The sequence below is a fragment of the Amborella trichopoda genome, chromosome 12 (genome assembly GCF_054954075.1).
Source record: "Amborella trichopoda isolate Santa Cruz 75 chromosome 12, AtrichopodaSantaCruz75HAP2 v2.0, whole genome shotgun sequence".
In the NCBI taxonomy this organism is placed as follows: Eukaryota; Viridiplantae; Streptophyta; class Magnoliopsida; order Amborellales; family Amborellaceae; genus Amborella; species Amborella trichopoda.
This window is the reverse complement of record NC_142347.1, coordinates 20,015,286-20,034,356: the sequence shown is the minus strand read 5'-3', so window position 1 is coordinate 20,034,356 and position 19,071 is coordinate 20,015,286. Positions and strand designations below refer to the sequence as shown.

At 37.9% G+C, this 19,071-nt stretch overlaps 1 protein-coding gene across 22 annotated transcripts in view; it reads left to right on the top strand.

Moving 5' to 3' along the window:
• Positions 1-2,257: 2,257 nt before the first annotated feature.
• Positions 2,258-19,071, top strand: part of LOC110007522 (uncharacterized) — a 39,441-nt gene continuing 22,627 nt past the window's right edge. For 3 of the 22 annotated variants that reach the window (XM_088854478.1, XM_088854475.1, XM_088854470.1), the window contains exons 1-3: positions 2,258-2,326; positions 17,870-17,963; positions 18,087-18,216. In XM_088854478.1, the coding sequence (XP_088710604.1) occupies positions 18,198-18,216 (19 nt within the window). In that variant the 5' untranslated portion in view covers positions 2,258-2,326; positions 17,870-17,963; positions 18,087-18,197. Of the gene's footprint in view, positions 3,487-16,738; positions 16,933-17,864; positions 17,964-18,086; positions 18,217-19,071 lie in introns of those variants that run through there. The other 19 variants (XM_088854465.1, XM_088854464.1, XM_088854463.1 and 16 more) reach the window with 12 other exon arrangements.

Below are 19,071 nucleotides of genomic sequence, written 5' to 3'. Positions count from 1 at the left end.
ACTCCCTCGCTCAAAAACACCTATTTAAGCACGTTTTTGTTCTAAAATTTTGAGAATCATATAAAAATTAAGTAGAGATTATATCCTCAAATTTTGAGATTTGAAAAATTACAGCTAGCGTGGACTTTTGTCGAGGGAGTAACTAAATAGTAGGCTCGAGAGAGTAAAATAATTTAAGGTACTTAAATTATCGTAATACTACTTTAAAGTATTACTGTATTTTAATTACCGTAATACTCTATGTTATTACGGTAATTAAAGTGCCATAATAGATGTTTATGTTATTACGGTACTAGAAGTACCGTAATTCTATCTCTATTTACAACGGTATTTTAATTACCATAATAGTCGCAATGCATTACAGTAGAAAGACTACCGTAAAGTGTATTTTCATCTAGAAAATGCCGAAAATTGGGAAAAAGGGTGTGGGCGCTGTTTTGGGAAGTTGGGAGTTTTTTTGCGATTTTTTTAAAATTAAGATATATTAACAATAATTTCTCAAAATTCAAATAAGACACACATTGTTTAGTATTAGTAATGCAGAACACCTAGAAGTATTTTTATCATTTTGTACCTAAATACTTTGTCTGTATCAAATTACAAAAATACCTCAAGTTGTTATGCATTTCAAATACACAAATAATGGACAATGTATTTCTTATTTGAAATGCATAACAATTAGGGGTATTTTTATCATTCGATTGTGAAACGCCTATGATTATTCATAAAGGTAATTTAGATATTTTATATATTAATTTATTAAGGAGGTATCTAATTGAAATGACAAGAGAAAATCAATACCCTCAAATGTTAGGGAAAATATATAATGAGACCATTTATCTTTGGTACAAGATGGTAACAATTATTCTTGACCATTGAATATGAAATTGAGCGATTGCATTTATTTTGTTGACCAAGCTCAAAGTTCTAAAGAAATTTTCTCAAATTTTGTGACACATCCAAGCTATCAGATTTCACATCATATGGTTGTAAGTAATTGTAACCTCTTTATACCAAAAGTAAATGGTCTCCTTGTATACAATCCCCAATGTAATTAAAAAAAAGGAAATTACATAAATATCCGTTTTAAATTATGTTATTGCCAAAATACCGAATACTTTATATTTTTTTTAAACATCGTAACATTTTTTTTTAAAAGGCTAAACTATCTTTTTTTGATTTTTCAAAAACCGAAATCAAGATAATTTTGGTTTTTGAAAACCCTAAAATTTTAAATTTTTTGTTTTTCAAAAACTGAGTCTTTGCTCTCTCTTGAGAGTACTCCACATATTATCTCTCTACCAAGCTCTGAGCATGATCTTTTCTCTTGTTTCGGTCAAGCTCACAGTTCACATTTTGAGCTTCGAGCTGAGTTGTTAAGACTGCTATTCCTCTCAAGTAGTTGGAGTAATTGTCACTGCTCTCTTCTTTGCCTGTAGCTGGCCTGCGCTTATGCTCAGCTTGATACGAAGGCCCCTTCTCAGGATTAGCAGCCGCCGGTTGCTTCTCGCTTGAGATACCTGCAAAGTGGCTCTCATCATAACAGTTCTGGAATCTCTCTCCCTCTCATATCTCTTTGCTCTTTTTCTCAAAACCACAAACCAAATAACCAATTCTCTAGTCACAAAAAGGCCATCAAAACACCATGGAAGGCTTATGATCGTTTTGTGATGCTACATCAACTAGCTATACAGAGAGATTTTCAGAGATGGCGTCTAGAGAGAGAGAGAGAGAGGGGGGAAGAGAGGAAGAGAGACAATACGCAGAGAATCCATAAGAAAGAGAAATTTTTTTTCTGTCATTAAAGAATCGAAATTTTTTAATTCAAAAACCGAAAATTTCAAATGTTTAGTTTTTCGAAAGCCGAAATTAACCTTTATTTCAGTTTCTTGGAAAACCAAAATGGGAACTCCAATAAATGGGCATACTAGTAAAAACGAAAGTATTTGGTTTTTGATAATAAGGGAACATATTTACGTGATATCCCCCTTAAGGCAAAGGTTCCATGCCCTTTCGCGATAATTTCCCTTAATTTTTCGAGTCTAGGGTCTGATCCGAGCTGTCCTAGTCTTGGTTGGGATCGGGCCAGCCCTATAGAACTTGGCCCGACTTGGATGAGGACTGGCCCGACTCAGGCGCATATCCTGCCGTGCCACCCACCGTGTACAGCACGGCCTCGCTGCTAGTAAAGCCACGAATAAGGTTGGCTTTTGGGTGGATTCGAATTCGAAAGGGTGCAGGCATAAGTCGTAACTAGTACGGCGGTGAAATTAGTGTGGTTCACACGGCTACTGAGTTTAGGCAGGGCTTTCATGGAGGAAGACAGGTAGGCGTGCTCCCCCTCTTTTCTCTATAAATTTGTATCTATGGGCGAGTAGAGCTTTGATTTTTCTTATCCCTATCTCATCTGTTTACTGTTATAATGATCTAATCTTGCCAACTAAAGAAAGAGAATCCTTTAGCATTAGTTCTTTTTTCAACAAATATTCACATATTTTCCCTTTCTATTGATAGTTTTTTCAACACAGAAACTTGCAGGATCATATGATTGTTTATATGCAGGTTATAGAGTACTTGAGTTGTTGGGTCTTGAAACTTGTAATATTATAGGGAAATGGTTTATTTGCTTACATAAATTGTCTCTTTAGATGATTTTCTGCAACTTATTAAGAGACTATATCTACTGAGTGTTTAGATATCATGGCCGTATTGGTGGGTCTAAAATACGGAAAGAGACCATCTGTCTCAAACTTTATATGAATCACCATAGCAGGATTCTTATGCATAGGAGGTTATATTTGTGAATGTTATGATTATATCATCACTGAAAGCAAACAGGACATATTTAGGAACTAAGTGCATTTTTGCCAACCAATGATTACTTGTTGTCCCAATTTTTATTTGGAAAGAATTAAATGTGGGAAGTATTGATGCTAGATTCCATGGATGAGGAAAATAAATGATCAAATATCAAGTAGTTTTACACCTTGTATTGCCATGGCATAGTGCTGGTTGATGCTGTGGCAGGTTGAAGTTAGAGTTGAAATTTGTGAGTGTTATTTCTAGTTATACATACCAAAGAAGGACTATCCAGTAATATGTATTGCTAGATAGAGGGGAATACTTTATGGTGCTATAGATTCCTGCAAGCCTTAGCTGCTAACACGTTCTTATTGTTGGAGATGGTATGGACTATTGGAATTGCTTCCGAGTTCACTCATGGTTATGAAGAGAGCGTCACTTTTTTTACTAGAAAGGATTTCCTTGGTGTGACATGGAGACTTGGAGACAATTATGATAATGAAGATAGACATAGCTGATAAAAAAAGGAAGGAAGACAAGAAAATAGCAAATGGAGGTGAATATAGTAAAAAAAAAAAAAAGAAGCAGCAAATGGATGTGACTAGGAAAATAGGCCCTAGTGGGTGTGAGTACTTTGGGTGATAGAGGGTTAAGGACGAGCACCTCCTTTGAAGACAAGAAAAGGTTAGTATTTTTCCTTTCAAGTTTTGAATACCACTCATGCCTTATTTCTGTTCTAGTCACTGTTATGATCCATTTGGTACTGATAAAAGATTCATGAAGAGAAGATGAAAAAAAGAACGATTGAATGGGAACGATTTAAGGTGGATGGCCTCTTTGAGCTGTTTCTCAACAAAAATATGATTTTTTTTTCATTACTCAAATGAAATTATGCCTTTTCTTTTAGAACCCGAAACCTACTAATCTCTGTGATCAAGTAACTTTACTTAATATAGGCATCGAACTAATTCAAATGGCAAAGAGAAATAGACTGAACTAAGTCAAAGGTATCCCACAAGGAAACCAATAAAAAGGCCTCTCGTTTTTCTTTTTTTATTATCCTAGTTCTATTCCAATCCATGGGGATATTCTCTGTCTCCTATTTTAGACTTCTTGGTAGGGTCAAAATTGTAGGTTTTAGGTTATAAAGAAAAGGGGTAATTTCAATTAAGGTCATGAAAAGAACCAACTCTGAGGGAGAGAGAGAGGTGGATGGACCCCAGAGTTGGTGCTTTCATGACCTCAATTAAAATTACCCCTTTCCTTTACAACCCAAAACCTACAATTTTGAGCCTACTAAGAAGTCTAAAATAGTTCCAAGTGGTAGGCTACCATACCAATTTTTTGAGTAGTCCAATACGATCTATAAACCATGGGAGAAGTGTTTAAAAATAATATGTGATCTGACTCGTTCGTTGGATACTTTCCTAATTTCCTATTGGCTGATTTCATATCGGAAATTGGCGATTCTTTAAAAATATAAGCTATTATGTTTCTTTTCATGCGAAGTAAGGTATAATAGCTTAGTTGGCTAGCTTGAGAACTCCGAGGCATTAGGTTAGGGGTTCGAATCCCTTCCCAATCAATTATACCTGTTATTCTGAAGCTGATGGAGGGCAAAGTTCTTCGTATTTTTAATACTTTTAGTTAATTTTCAAAGGAAGTATATTATAGCTTTAGTTTTAGGATTTTTATGATTTTTAATTTTTTTTTGGGATTCTAGGATTTTTATTTTTTTTAGGAGTTTAGGATATGTTTAGAAAAGTCATTCGAATACTTATGGAGTTATTTATTTTATTAGGGGCAAAAGTGTCGCTATGAATTTTCTTTTAAGTGAAGGGACTTATGGGGCAATGTCACATTTATTAAAAAAAAAAGGGACTTATGGGGTATTTTTATAGTGTTTAACTGTATTAGGAATAGTAGTCTTCTTTTTATTCTAATGTAATAAAAAGGTATGGGGTGTTAGGGTCTCTAACACTTTTTGGGGCGTGAACAATAGAAACAAGGTGTGAACAATACCAGCAAGCCCTATCTAGTGTTTTGGGGGTCACTTTTTTGTGTAAGGAAAGCCAGATCCACTCAAATTTGGCCTGTTTTGATGATTTATTTAATTGGTTTATGCCTATTTTCTCTATTTGGGAATCCACAGCCAAGTCTAGGGCTTGTTGATTTTAGGCTAAATTTTCCCAAATCAGCCTAGAACTTTCTGGTTTTAGCTAGGTTTTGTTGGTTCTCTTATTAGGATTTGTGATTTCGATGAACCATTGAGAGCAAGAAGAAGTCGAGGTAGGGGTATTCATATGGATCCACCTCGTGATTTGCAGGATCAGGATATAGAGGATCTGGGATGGCAAGTTCAAGAACTTACAAGGTGGCTTAAAGGCAAGGATCGTGGGGGAGATGAAGTTTTCTCCGTCCAAAAAGATTTCGTGTACAACCCTTTTCACTTCCGTGTTACGTGTGAAGAGTCAAGTGAAGAGGCAAGTCATAGAAGACCTTGGACGTGGGGATCATCACTGTAGGGTTTTCAATTTAAAGGAGGAAATTCTTGATTTTGATGCAGGTTGTATAATAAATCAGCAAGTTATAGATTGGGATTTGCCACTAATCTTTGGTACATGCTTAGATGAAGAACAAGATCTTGTAGGAGATCCGATCTGCGATGATGATCAAGATTTCATGGTTAAACCGATCTTTGACGAAGAAAAATGTGAAGGAGTCCAAGGAAAATCAATAGGTGAAGTTATTTGTTCAATCATCAAATCCAATGATCATCTTGAAGATGCACCCATGTTGTATTCTAGGGCTGAGCCTAGATAATTTTAATAAGGATATTGGTTAAACTGATGCAATTTCAACAAGTTCATGTGGCTGAACAAACTTTATCAACATGTGGCAACCCTTTCCTCAAGGGTTTCTCAAAAGGGGTTATGGATATATCAACTGATTACAAAGATTTAGTTTCAATACACAATCGTGTTTTGATTAGTGCAATAACCCACAAGTCCTAGAATCATGTTTACAATATTCAAGTTGAAGAAGATTGCAAGACTAATGCAAAATTCATCTTAGAAACATCAAAACTTGATGATGAGTGTCTTCTAACTAGAGGAGAATGATGGAGGGAAAAATTCTTCTTATTTTTAATATTTGTTTAATTTCAAAGTATGTATATTTTTATTTTAGTTTTAGGATTAGGGTTTATAAAATTTTTTAGGCATTCTAGGATCTTTTATATTTTTTAGGATTCTGATGTTGAAAAAAGTCATTAGAATACTTATAGAATTACTTATTTTACTAGGGGCAAAAGTGTTATTACAAATTTTCTTTTAAGTGAAGGGATTTATATGGTATTTTTGTTATGTTTTAACTTAGGTGATGGTAGTTTTTGGTTTTTTCTTTTTTTTTATAATGTAATAAAATGGCCTGGGGTATTAGGGTGTATAACACTTTTTGGGCTGTGAACAGTAAAAACAGGGTGTGTAGTACCAACAAACCCTATCTAGGGTTTTGGGGTCACTTTTCTGTGTATGGAAAGCCATATCTACTCAAAGCTGTCCTATTTTGATAGTTTATTGAACTGTTTTTTGTCTATTTTGTCTATTTTCCTCCATTAGAAGCACTCTTATCCTTGATTTTTTTTTTTTTTTTAATTTTTTGTTTTTGATACTATATAAAAAAGAAGTGGGCTCCGTGACCACAACCCTGGCATCAACAGCCAGTGTACTAGCTGACTAGGTTGCTTAGAATAGTTGTTATAAATGTTTACATTATTCTTATATTTCTCAAAAAAAAAATGTTTACATTATTCTTATATATGTATGTAGTAGTAGCTGACTAGGTTGCTTAAAATAGCAGTTGTAAACGTTTACATTGTTCTTATATTATTCGTATATATTGTTGTATGTATATGTATATATGTATGTATGTATGTGTATTGTTTGACCTTTAACTGATCACCAATCTGGATGATATGGATTGGCAATCATTTTACCTTTGATTGATAGCCGATCTGGACGATCTGGATTGGCAATCTGACAATTCAACATGAGATAGGTGGGTGTGCGATCCACCTGTATATGTGTTGTTTTATCTTTGACTGATTGTCGATTTCGATGATCCAGATTGGCAATCCAACAATTTGACACGGCATAGGTGGTTGTACGATCCACCCCACTGATCCATATTTCAAAACACTGTTATGCACTAAGCCTGTCACAAGAGCTTATGCACAACGCATTTCATATGGTAAAGTCTGTTAAACCACAGAGCTTATGTATTATTCTTTGAATTTAGTAACTTAGACATTGCCTTGTATTCCTGAGGGTAGTGAGAAAACTGTACATATAAGTAGTGTGCAAGGGTGTGTGGAAGAAAGGATCAAGACTGTAGGAGGCCAAAGCACTTCTAAGGTTGGAAATCAAAACGATACGAGAAGATTCTGTGGAGAAATATGACATTATTCGTGTCTTAGAGGATTAATGCACCATCGTCTTCTAAGAAAAACACCAATAATTGGAGTCAATGGTAGATGATCAATGCCATCAGGATTTCTCTACAGAGATTGGTATGGTCTGTGCCATGTAGCTTCTTGAGGTAGGCAAGACATGAAGGGACAATTGGCAGGCTGCCTAGTAGGCTTCAAGTAGGCACTGGCCTCCTATATAACCATTGTTAAAGCTTCACTTGGCTGTATGTACACGTTTGCTTTTAAGAGGGAGACACTGTTAGGAACTTCACCTGCTATTGGAGACTAATTCGAATAGTGCTGGACGTCTGTCCGAATAGGTTCATGGTGGTCAATTTTTTAGATTCATAAATCTTTATTGGGGGGTTGTCCTTTGTCCTGTGAACCTAGCTCTTGGTCGTGTGAGGTCCTAGGTGGCCAATGCGGACTAGTGTGAGGTTGCCGGAAGGTCCCATGCCATGGCATGGGCTAAAGGCCATGGACGCCAATGATTTTTAATGGCTATGTCATTGGCACAGCCCACGATGTGGCATGAACATGGTGCATGATCCTTGGTGCACGGTCTGGCCAAGAGCTCCAGTCATAGCTATGCCTCCTGGCAGTTAGAGGCTTCTACAGTGACTCTACAAGGCTAGCATGACCCCAACTAGCACACATCTACAATCCTCTAGTGTCTTTTTGACATTGTTTCCAGCAGCAAGTGAGATTTTTGAAGGGCTTCTTAAACACATGCAACCGTGTAACATTTGTTAAGTAGGAGGCCATTGCTTGCTCAAAGCCTTCCCAACAGTGCACCATGAGTCCTTTATGTGCCTCACCTCCCTCCATTGGTTTGTGCCATTGATGACAGGTGTCCTAGTTGAGAAATTTAGGTGGCTTTATTGTCCAGCATTGCTAGAAGTTGTTGGCATCGTGCCTCTATTGCTGCTTATGTAACAAGTAGTCCTTGGAGCCGCTCTTTCAAGTCCAAATTATTCATCCTTCATTGCGCCCTGTTCTGTTTTGATTTCCCACCTCAAAAGCTGTCCTCGAGGCAGATGTCTAGGAGAGGGCCCTGCTTCAGCCCTTCCTAGGTTTTCGAATTCATGTCCCTCGTGTCCCATTTGTTCCACTCATCTCTGTTTCCTCATTGTTCTCTAGAAATGAAGTTAATGCAATCATGCACACTTCAGAGGCTACTGGAGGCACAAAATCTTCATTCTTTGATAGAGACAAAGAAATAAGAGCCCGTCCACAATGTTCGAAGATGAAGATGATGTCTCAACCAAGTGTAAATTTTGCTAAGATTAAACGAAAATAATAACTTTTGCTGAAGAAAAATGATGCAGGATAGGATGCTGCTTATTTTTGAATTTTCCTTATTAGATTTGGGAATGTTTAAGGGTTCATTTTAAGTGTTTTTAAACTTTTTTTAAGGGATTTTAGGATTTTTTTTAAATTGATAGGATTGTAGTTGTTCAGAAAGGTAGAGTGCTTATGGAATTACTTGTTTTTATCAAGGGTAGAAATGTCACAATGAAATTTGCTGATTTTCTAGCCCGAGGTTTACTGATTTCAGCCAACTTGCTGATTTCAGCCTAGGGTTTGCTGATTTCAGCTAACCCGTGGCAACAAGAGGGGGGCGTGGAAGGGCAGCTCATTTAGCCTGATGCCAGAGATGAAGAAATTGAAGATCTCTAAGGCAAGTTTAATGAACATCACTCATGGGAAGACAGTGATCTTTTGCCCAAGAAGATGTTGAATACAACCCTTTTCACCGTTGTGCTTTGTGCGTGGAGACACGTGAAGAGGAAAATGTTAGAAGACCTAGATGTGGGTGATATCACTCCAGGGTTTTTGTTTTGAAGGTGGACATTCTTGATTTTGATGCAGTTTGCATAGAAAAGTAGCAGATTGTAAATTTGAATTTCCACAAACCTTTGACACATTCTTAGATGAAGAACAAAATCTTGTAGGAGATCCGATCTATGATGAAGAAAAAGTTTTTGTGGTTGAACTGGTCTTTGATGAAGAAAAAATGTAGGTCTTCCAGGAGAATAAATAGGTGAAGCTGTTGGTTTGATCATCGAACCGGGGCTTATCTTGAAGATGCTCCCTTGGTTTGTTTTAGGCTGAGCCACGACAATTTTAGCAGGGTTATTTGGTTGAACTGATTCTATTTCAGCTAGTTTATGTGACCGAATCGAGCATATATATCATGGTTGTTTCATTGATAGAATGACCCTTTCGTCCAGGGTTTCTCAAAAGTGTTTATGATTATGTCAAATGATTCCAAACCCTCATTGTTAATGCATAATGGTTGTGTTTTGATTGGGCTAATACCCATAGGTCTTAGGATTTGAAGCATAACGCTTGGGGTGAAGAAGGTTGTGTCATTAACACAAAATTCATCTCAGCTTACTTAAAATACTCGAAAATGAGTTTTCTTCAACTAGAGGTGATTGATGCAGGACAATATACTTCTTACTTTTAATTTTCGTATTGAATTTTGAAAGTAGTGGCTATGTAGGATTCTTGGGATGTAAATTAAAAAATTTACTTTTTTTTTTTTTTTTCTGTTATTAGCAACTGGGTAATTCTATTTATAATGCCAAATTATACGGCAGAAGCATAAAATAGAACCTAAATACAACCTATGGATCTCAACTCTTACCGCCTTAAAGAAAAATGGAAACTTTATTCATAATCTGAATTTAATTATAAGTAAAATTCTAAGTCAAATAGGAAATCCTAATTCAAGTAGGAATCCTAATTCATTAGAAATTAAGAACAATAAAATAAAATTAAAACTCAAAAGAAACACGAAAACTTGGGAATACTTATCTAATCTTTGCCTAGGGCCACCCCCATAGGACTTAGCACAACCCACTCTCGATGACCAGACCAACGATGCATTGATCCTTGGCCCTACTTGAGCCCTCCAAATCTGGGTAGCACCCATGGTAATAGCCTCTCACAAAATTGGGGCTGAGAGCTTTAATAAACTAGGGTTTGTTTTCAACCCTTTAAACCTAGGGCATGCCACAATATGGCACCACCCCCTGAAACCAAACTAGGCTGGGCGTGCCCTCTCACAAATGAGAGGGAAGGAGAGAGAGAGAGAGGTCTCTGCAGTAACACATGATGGGAATGAAAGGGTTCCCCCTTATACATAAGCCCTCATGGCGTAGGGTATGCCATCTTCCAATAGGACTCAAATTTGACCATGGAGTTCTATGTGATTTGTGAGCAACAAAGAATCAAATTTGAGGCATCCTTTCTTTAGATTAGGGATCATGATTATTGAGGAATTCTATAACCATTACCCCTCAGATCCTTAACCCATATCCACTTCTGCTTGGACCAGAACTATATCTTCCATAATCCCATAAAATTTGGGATGTTTCTTACATAGAAACATCTTCTAATTACTTTAGAAATCAAGAGTCAACGAAAACATCTAACTCAAATCTAATTTGGTCAAGGCTTAACTAACCAAATAAAAAATAATTCTCTTTAAGAAAATTATGCTTAACAAATCATTAAAGGACATGGGGTGGCCCTCCCATAAGGGTTGGATTTGTGGGCCTAGTGGGGCCGACGTCGTTGCCCACTTGGGTCCCCCAATGTGTGGGGTTGGGGGTTGGGCTTTTAGCTCTCCACATGGGTCTTGCAAAACCGCTCATAAGTTTGGAAATATCAGAACGCCCTTTCTAGGTTTTTATGCATAAAATAAATTTATTGAAATTTTGAAAAACATTTAAAAATTGCAAAATCATAAATAAGGTTGGAAAATAATATTTCTGATAATACCAAAAATTCTGAGACACATTTAAAACAGATCTAGAAGTGGATTGGTACTAATGGGTTATAAATAAATGATATCTTTGAGGCACTCCACCAAGATCCACAACCATCTTCTCAAACTAACTCAACAAAACCCATGACCCACAGTCAATCGCAAGGGCTCATGATTGGACTATCAAAGTTGGTCAGTAAATAACGAAACCATGAATCTAGTGTGTGGATTTCTGGTCCCCCTGCCAAACAAAAGCAAGTGATATCCATAAGGATGCACACACACATATCGCTATAGTACAAGGGAGCACTATCTTATATACATAGTGCCCTCTCTATAGCGATGCTTCTCCAAAATGCGGCTATCATGTGTACATGCCATGCGATGGTTATTGAAGAATTGGCCATTGCCCTCACAGGCCTACAACTACACATGGGAATTCCGGTGGCTTCCTTGCTCTCGTCATAATTTTTAGGCATCTCTTTGACCTCAAGAAGGGATGATCATTGAAACCCTCATTGGTAGTGGCTATGCCCAGGAGTACAGGGTTTCTTGATGTGACCTAGACCATAAACTGCGTAACCTAAGTCTAGTCAACCAATATTCCCACTGGAGTGTGAACATCCACTATAAAATATTTACTTTAAAATGCTTTCAAGGCCTACAAGTTTTAAGGATGTATTTTTGGAATATTTTTGGGTGTTTGAGTTTTTTGAAGCAATTTTATTTTTTGAATAAAATTTTTAGGATTTTAAGATTTTTTTTAAAAGTTACAATGCTTGTACTTACAAACTTTGTTTAATTAGGACTTCCATTTCAATTAGAATCAGGATTTCTTGGGCTCTGAGTAAGGTCTTTTATTATAAGTAGGGGTCTATGTAGAGAATTTAGAATGAAGAGAGTTGACTTTTTGATATCCTTTTTCCTGGGTTAGCAATTAAAGCCTGGCTTATAGGCTCCCGCTTTAATTTTTCATTCAATAGATCATCTCATTTTCTTTCTTGTGACATTTACTCTGCATCAAAAAATTCACTTTTTTCTACCTAGTACCCATATTTATAGGCAAGGGGAGGAGGAATCAAATTCTCATGTGCTGTAAGAGCAGTTGACACAATTCAGGTGTATGAGTTGAGGTGGCACAACTGTTAACAATTTTAAGCATTGAGAATGAGTGCGATGATTCATCCATGCTCTTTTCACAATGAGTTGTGCGCACACACCCACACAAAGGAAGAAGAAGCGAAGTGTCGCACAATGAAAGCGGAGTTTTATGACTGGGTAGGCTTAAAGAAGATAGTAAATGAGTAAATGGTTCTTTTATTGGTGATTGACTAGTGAACAGGTTCCGTTTGTGATGCACATATACAGCTCCAGACATAGCTAAAAAATCAATTGTCTGTGATTTTACATAGTTTTTTAAAATATCCATGAAGGATACCCATTCTAAAGTATCCATGCATCATATGTTTCCTCTTCTGAGGAGTTTATTGCTGGATAAATAGAAGTTATCCTTTCCCTCTCTAGATTGTCCCTAATTCAAACCCCACTCTTCAAGGGAGAGTGAGCTTTGTGTCACGACCCTGCCCACGCCCCCTGGTCCCTACTGCCTAGCAGGAGGGCGACAGGGTACGGGATCGCGATCGGAGGTCGCGACTGGCACTTAGGTGGGAGTGGCTCAACGCATATAAAATTTTCGGAATCAAAGCAAACCACGAAACAAAATAAATTCATAAAACAAAAGGCCATGAACTAAGCAAAATAAAACCATCTCATATAAATATATATATTCAATCTCCAAAAATTCTTTTACAAAATGTTCAAGCCGCTACCGGCCTGCCAACAAAAATACAATATTCATCAGAATGATAGCGTGGCACTGCCACCAGACACCTACAATCAAAAGATCCTTGGATAGAACTCGAGCTTCAAAAGTCTGCTACCACCGGCCAGCTGCCCACGCATGAGCTAAAGGTTCTCACTCTACATAGAAGGGAAAAAAAAGAGGTATGAGCTAAAAGCCCAGTAAGTAAATCAGTACCCTTGCAGTCCTGCCTACATGCACACATGAGGGATAATAGGCCCACAGATTATTACAGTTCACGCGGTGTCATAGAATAATGTCATGCATCAGAGTATACTGGCGGAATATACAGAGTAAAGTTTAGGTATTAAAACCTCGCACATTTACATGAGCTAATAGTTACATGAACATTCCTCAAAATCACACAGTCAGAAACTTAGTTAAAGCATACAATTTATACAGACAGAAGCTAGTAGTGCCTACTCTTGAAGTAGAAGCCCCATCGATCAGGCTAAGCCAATCCTGTAACTTGGAACTTCTACCCTCATTCAGGAGGGAGGACAATGACAAATGGAGTTCCCATTTCGTAATGTCCTTACTCGCACACACAATCCCCAGTGCGCTTTGGGGTTTTGATAGGCTGAGGCCTTGCAAGACACGACCATCTCCTTGCATTTCCAGGCGAGAGGGCGCGACCCACCCTGTTATTTACAGTTACCTCCCGACTCCACTCCTATCTTGCGAGGTCACTTAGACCTTCATGCCCGGGCTCAAGCCCAGGAAACTCGGGAAAGGGACCCCAAACCCCTTACTCCCTCTCTACTGGCATCAATGACAAGTCTATTGTTGTCAACTGCATGAGCACTTCTAAAACCGCCACCCCTTACTTGTGGACCCTCCACCAGTCTTAAGCTCAAGGGTGGTCCTAACACCACTACCTCTTCTCTCGTGGTCGGCTCTTCTAAAGCCACCACTTCAATGGGTAACCATAAGGTCACCGCATCTCCACTCCACAAGGGCACTGCTCATCCTGGTATGATGCCTCACACACTTCATGCTGACGAATTGATCGCTAGACCATCTACCGCGAAGGGCTTTAAAGCCGTTCGACACACCCTCACTCACATCACTACGAATGGCTCAGCCATTGCAGTGATAAATCGGGACAAGCAAAAGCTAACACCACCTCACACTACATTGCATAATACTCATTTAGCTCAGGGCAATCCAAATATTGCACCCGAAAGAGCACACAACCCGTGACTCAGTTGTAGGTCCCAAACAACTATGTACATGCTTGCAAACCAAAGTGGTCCTAAGACCACTCCAACTGCAAAGGTCAACATTTGAAACGCTAGACCTCTCTCTTCACTAAGGGTTGGCTTCCAAACCACACCCAACACTTTTGCGGATCAAGCACACACATGCAGTTCCAATGTTGTCTGCGGCTTTAAGGGGAAGGGCTGGCAGTATATGCCCTTTTCTACCCCCAAAACCATGACAACATGGTATTCAAAGAAATTCCCTTCGAGTACACTCTTGTCAACCCCTTCTACATCCCATGTATGTGTTGGCCCTCAAGGATGGACTCAGGAAAAAATCACGGCCCCAAGGCTGATGGAACAGTCCCTCCCTTCTTCTTCAAAAACCAAACTTCCAAAGGCGACCCCGAACTCCCTACTCTTGGGGCACCGCTCCTTACCTGATTGACTTTGCTTTAATCTCTTTAAGGCAGGCCAATTAGAAGGATGCCATTCCCAATTCCAGTTCTGGGAGCGCATCTAGTGGAGTTTGAGAATCAAGCAGTAAAAAGGCATGAAAGTGCCGCTCCTAAGAAAGAAGCCAGAGTCTTCCACCTCTGAAGATTTATTAAAGAAAAACCCATTCTACCCATTGCAAACTACTAATGAACCGAAAATGAACTGTACCGTTCAATGCACAGTTATCGAGGTGCTGGAAGATGAATCCTGCTCATTTGAACCACAGCCCCAAGGCCGTCTTGAGCCACAACCAATGGAAGTATGGCCCCAAGACTGTCTTGAGCACCAACTTATGGAAGTATGGCCCCAAGGCTGTCATGTGCCTAGTCAGTTCAAGCCATGGCCCCAAGGCTGTCTCATTGCATATCTACCTGAGTTACGACCCCAAGGCTGTCAAGAGCCGCTGATCACCTGATCATCAAGGCAATCCCAGATCCAATCGGGGTAGTCTGAACCCCTATTGCCCTGGATTGCCAGATCGGCGCACAAAGCGAACTAGAGTTACTTCTACCATGGAACCACATGGCCCTGAAGAACAAGCTGATGTGATGGTAGTCAGTCAAGATGGTGATGGTCCCGAAGATCAAGTGGCCCGCTTTAATGAAACCCTGAACCATATCTTGGACAGGCTCAAAGAGCTAGAAAATTCTAGATCAATCAAATATATAGAATTACTATTTGTTAATTCTGGCCATGCATTCATTAACAAGCACTGGACACTTTCTTTTTTCTGTGAATTGAGAAAAGGAGAACTTGATACGCATACAAGTGTCCTACATTGACACATGTATCTGTATCCATGCAAATAGGTTTTAAAATAGGATGTTGGTGAAAACTGTTAAGTTTAGTGGTGAATTAACAGAACATCATCTTTTTTCATGCTTTTACAAGCTGGTGGCATTTAATGTGTCTCTATCTCTTTTTGCATTTGAAAAATTTTCAGCTGTTGGAGTTAAACTTCTGCTATTCAGTCAAGGGGCAATTGCATCTTTTTCATTTTAAAGAAACTTGAGGTTTGCCCCTTCCGAGTTTAAAAAATGTTTAGGTACATTTAAGTGCATATCCAGCACTCAGTTCTTCACTCATTTCCTATGAATAATGTATGGATATAGAAACTTGACTCAAGAGTGTGAGTTATAGAGGAATTGATATCTACTATTGTCTATCTATGTGGGTGCCATGTGGCCTCCATGAAGGCTTTTATTAAACAATTTAGGCCGTGATACAAACACTTACTTTTATAGCGGTCAAGATACATACAAAAAAACTTGTGGTGTGAACTTTGACGATACCCTCAGAACCAGGAACAATTTGCTAGTTTGTAATTGTAAACATTAGAAAATCCTCTAGGCATGATTCTTTCATGGTCTATCTGCATCGTAGCTCAACTATTAGAAGCTTTTATTTCTTAAGACATGGCTTGTGTATTAAGACATCCAAGACTATGGCTGTGTATTAAGATATCCACTTGTTTAAAATTTAAGGAAAGTGTTGTGTAGAAATTTTGTTTGATTTTAGATAAGAGAGTGTGGAGATTAATTGAAATTTATTTGCAAAAAGATAGTATTTTTCTCTACACTATTTTCTTATGGGAATAGAGTTATGGAAACCGAGGGATAATGCTTCCACCTCATTCCTTTTAATCATGATGATTGATCTAAGGAATGAATGGATGAGATCTCTTCACCCTCATTCTTTTTATTCGGGTCACATAGTCCTTTCAATGATAAAATAAAGGACGTGTACTTGGAGGAGAGGAATGTAGTGCATATAAAAAATATATAGAATATCTAGGGTGTTTGACTTTAAAAAGAGAGAGAATGTCTGAGGAAATTTTTTTTGTGATTTGAATAGAAGGTATGGTAGAATGTCTGGATATTTGAAAGTGAGATGAGTATGTTGTGCAAGGAGATAGTTCTAAGTGAGACTACTCTCTCTCCTTTTGGATAAGTTGGCAGTAGATTTGAACTTAGGATGCCATGCTACAATTGTCAACACCATGCTCATCAAATAATGTGCTCCATTCCTTGCTCTAACATTGTTTCTGTTTTAGCAATGTCATTGAGATTTTGAAAAGTTTTAGACAGGCGTTTCAAGTTAAGTCGCTCTCTTTAATGTCATTTTAGATTTAGATGCTTCATGCAATAGGATTTCTTAATCAAAGGGAGGGGTTAAGTTCTGGTTTTCTCTCTCATGGAACCAAAAGGGTGCATGCAAACTTTGGATATATCAAGTGCAAAAATGCCAATGATGAAGTAACTAGAGCTTCCTTGGCGCAGCATCATTGCACAGCTGTATGTATCTCTCAGTCTTTACAAAGGTACTTGTGTTCTAATAACTGCTGTCCCATTGCACATGTTATTCCTGTTCTTGCTACATGCAACAAAGATCTTGTCAACGCATCATGGTTAATCTTTGTTATGGCTTTGCTTTCTGAATTCTCAAATATCTTTGTGTTCTATTCAGATCACTTGATGTTTGATGTTGGATGAATGGTAAAATGGCTATTTTGCGCATTCAACCCATGTACAACATCTTTTGAGTCGCTAATTGTCATCTTGTCCTCACCGTGTATCCAATTACTGGCTACAGTTCTGAAATCTCACTTTCTATTGCCATGCCACATTTTTTCTGCTTCATAGTCGGTAAGGGTGCTTTGCATACATTTATATTAAACATATCTTTGCATGAAATTCAACAAATAAGAAGATCACATTTTTGTGGCCTGGCATCAACAATTAAATTGACAATGATCCTTACAAACTTTGTTCCTTTGTGAGAAAATGGCCAAGTGGATCGCATGAAGTTTGACTTAACCAAATGTTTATGTTCCATGTTTCCTTGTTGTGTTGGGATTTGATGGCAATCTCTCTCCAGTCATTGCACATCATTTGTCAGGGAAGTCATGATAACTTGGAAAACTGGCATGGGAAGAGAATGCAAAGTTATTACATTGATGCTTTCTTTATGTGATCTATAGATAGCTGCAATGCCTATAGAATAGCTGAAGTGATGACCTCTCTTATTTGGCATCGGTGATATGGAACTTTCTTTGGTGTGTGGGATACTAGGTTCTTTCCAATTTTTTTATTAGCTGTTTTAATATGTCGAAATCCTGTTATTATATTTGGTTGTTTTTTTAGTTATGATTTACTTAGCATATGCGAAAGGTTTTTGGTCTTTATCTTATATTGCAATTTGATTTTGAAAAATCTTATATTGTAATTTGATTTTGAGATCTTATTGTACAAGTTCAGGAAAGGAACTGCAGAAGGGGTCAGTTTTGCCCGAATAAATTGATGGGTGAACGAGCTATTGAGCTTGGGGCTGGCCGTGGACTAGCAGGATTTGGTATGCTTACTCGCTCCTTAACATCATGGTGAACTTAATGTAGCAAACATTAGTCGCAAGTGAACTTAGTGTCTATAACAGTAGCCTGTATCTTTCTGTTGATGCTTGTTACATCATTTTTAGGCATGGCACTCCTAGGTTGCAATGTTATTTCAACAGACCAGAAGGAAGTACTGCCTTTGCTGATGAGAAATGTTGAGAGAAATATTTCGAGGATTAAACAAGCAAATTTGAATGTTCTGGGTATATGATGGTACTTGTCTATGCACTTTGTATCTCCAGTATAAGCTTATGAGTGGTCTTCTTTATTATTTTTCCTTTTCCCGTGTCATTTTGCTTGGAATGAAAGATTAGTACATTAAGTTAAATTTGTGGTATGGTGTATGCAGAGTACAGATTATACATTTTTGTGCTTTTATTATTTATTTTCTCTTGTTAAAAGTTGGAAAATAATATCTGAAAGCATCCTTGAACCCTTGCAAATAATTGAAGGCTTACAGTACCAAAAAACCATGTGAGGAAGCATGTTGGTCATAGTTGTTAGGAGTGGGAGTAGGATCGGGAGTGGAGTATCATTGTTTGCCAGAATCTCCCTAATGGGAGCATTCATAATTAGAAATAAGATATATTTTTAAAAAATAATTGAATGACTTCAACCCCTAGTTCTCTTTCAAATTTTGTCTAGAATGAAAATGTTCATCTTTCTTTAAAACCAAAAATTATATTGAGATGCATTTTGTAGGTTGGACAATGAAACCTGCCAAACAGCCAAAGTAGGGGAAGTTTTCCCTCTCCCCAACTGCAGGAGCACCACCTTGGGTGGGATCCTAGTGTCTGATTTTCTATCTGAAAGACTAAGTTTTTAAATTAAGAGATCATGCCATACTTCACTTGGTAGGGTCATCTTCAAATTCATCCACATCCTGTTCTTGACATCCAGTTCTTCTACATATATACCAAGCTTGTCCTAGGATGTTCTCATTTTCTTTTCAACAACTAGTCCTTTACTGCATAATATCACATTCTTACTAAAAGGTCAATTATTGTAAGTTTGGAAAACCCTTGAGGTCTACCGAATGATCAATCATTGCCAATGCTTGTGTATACA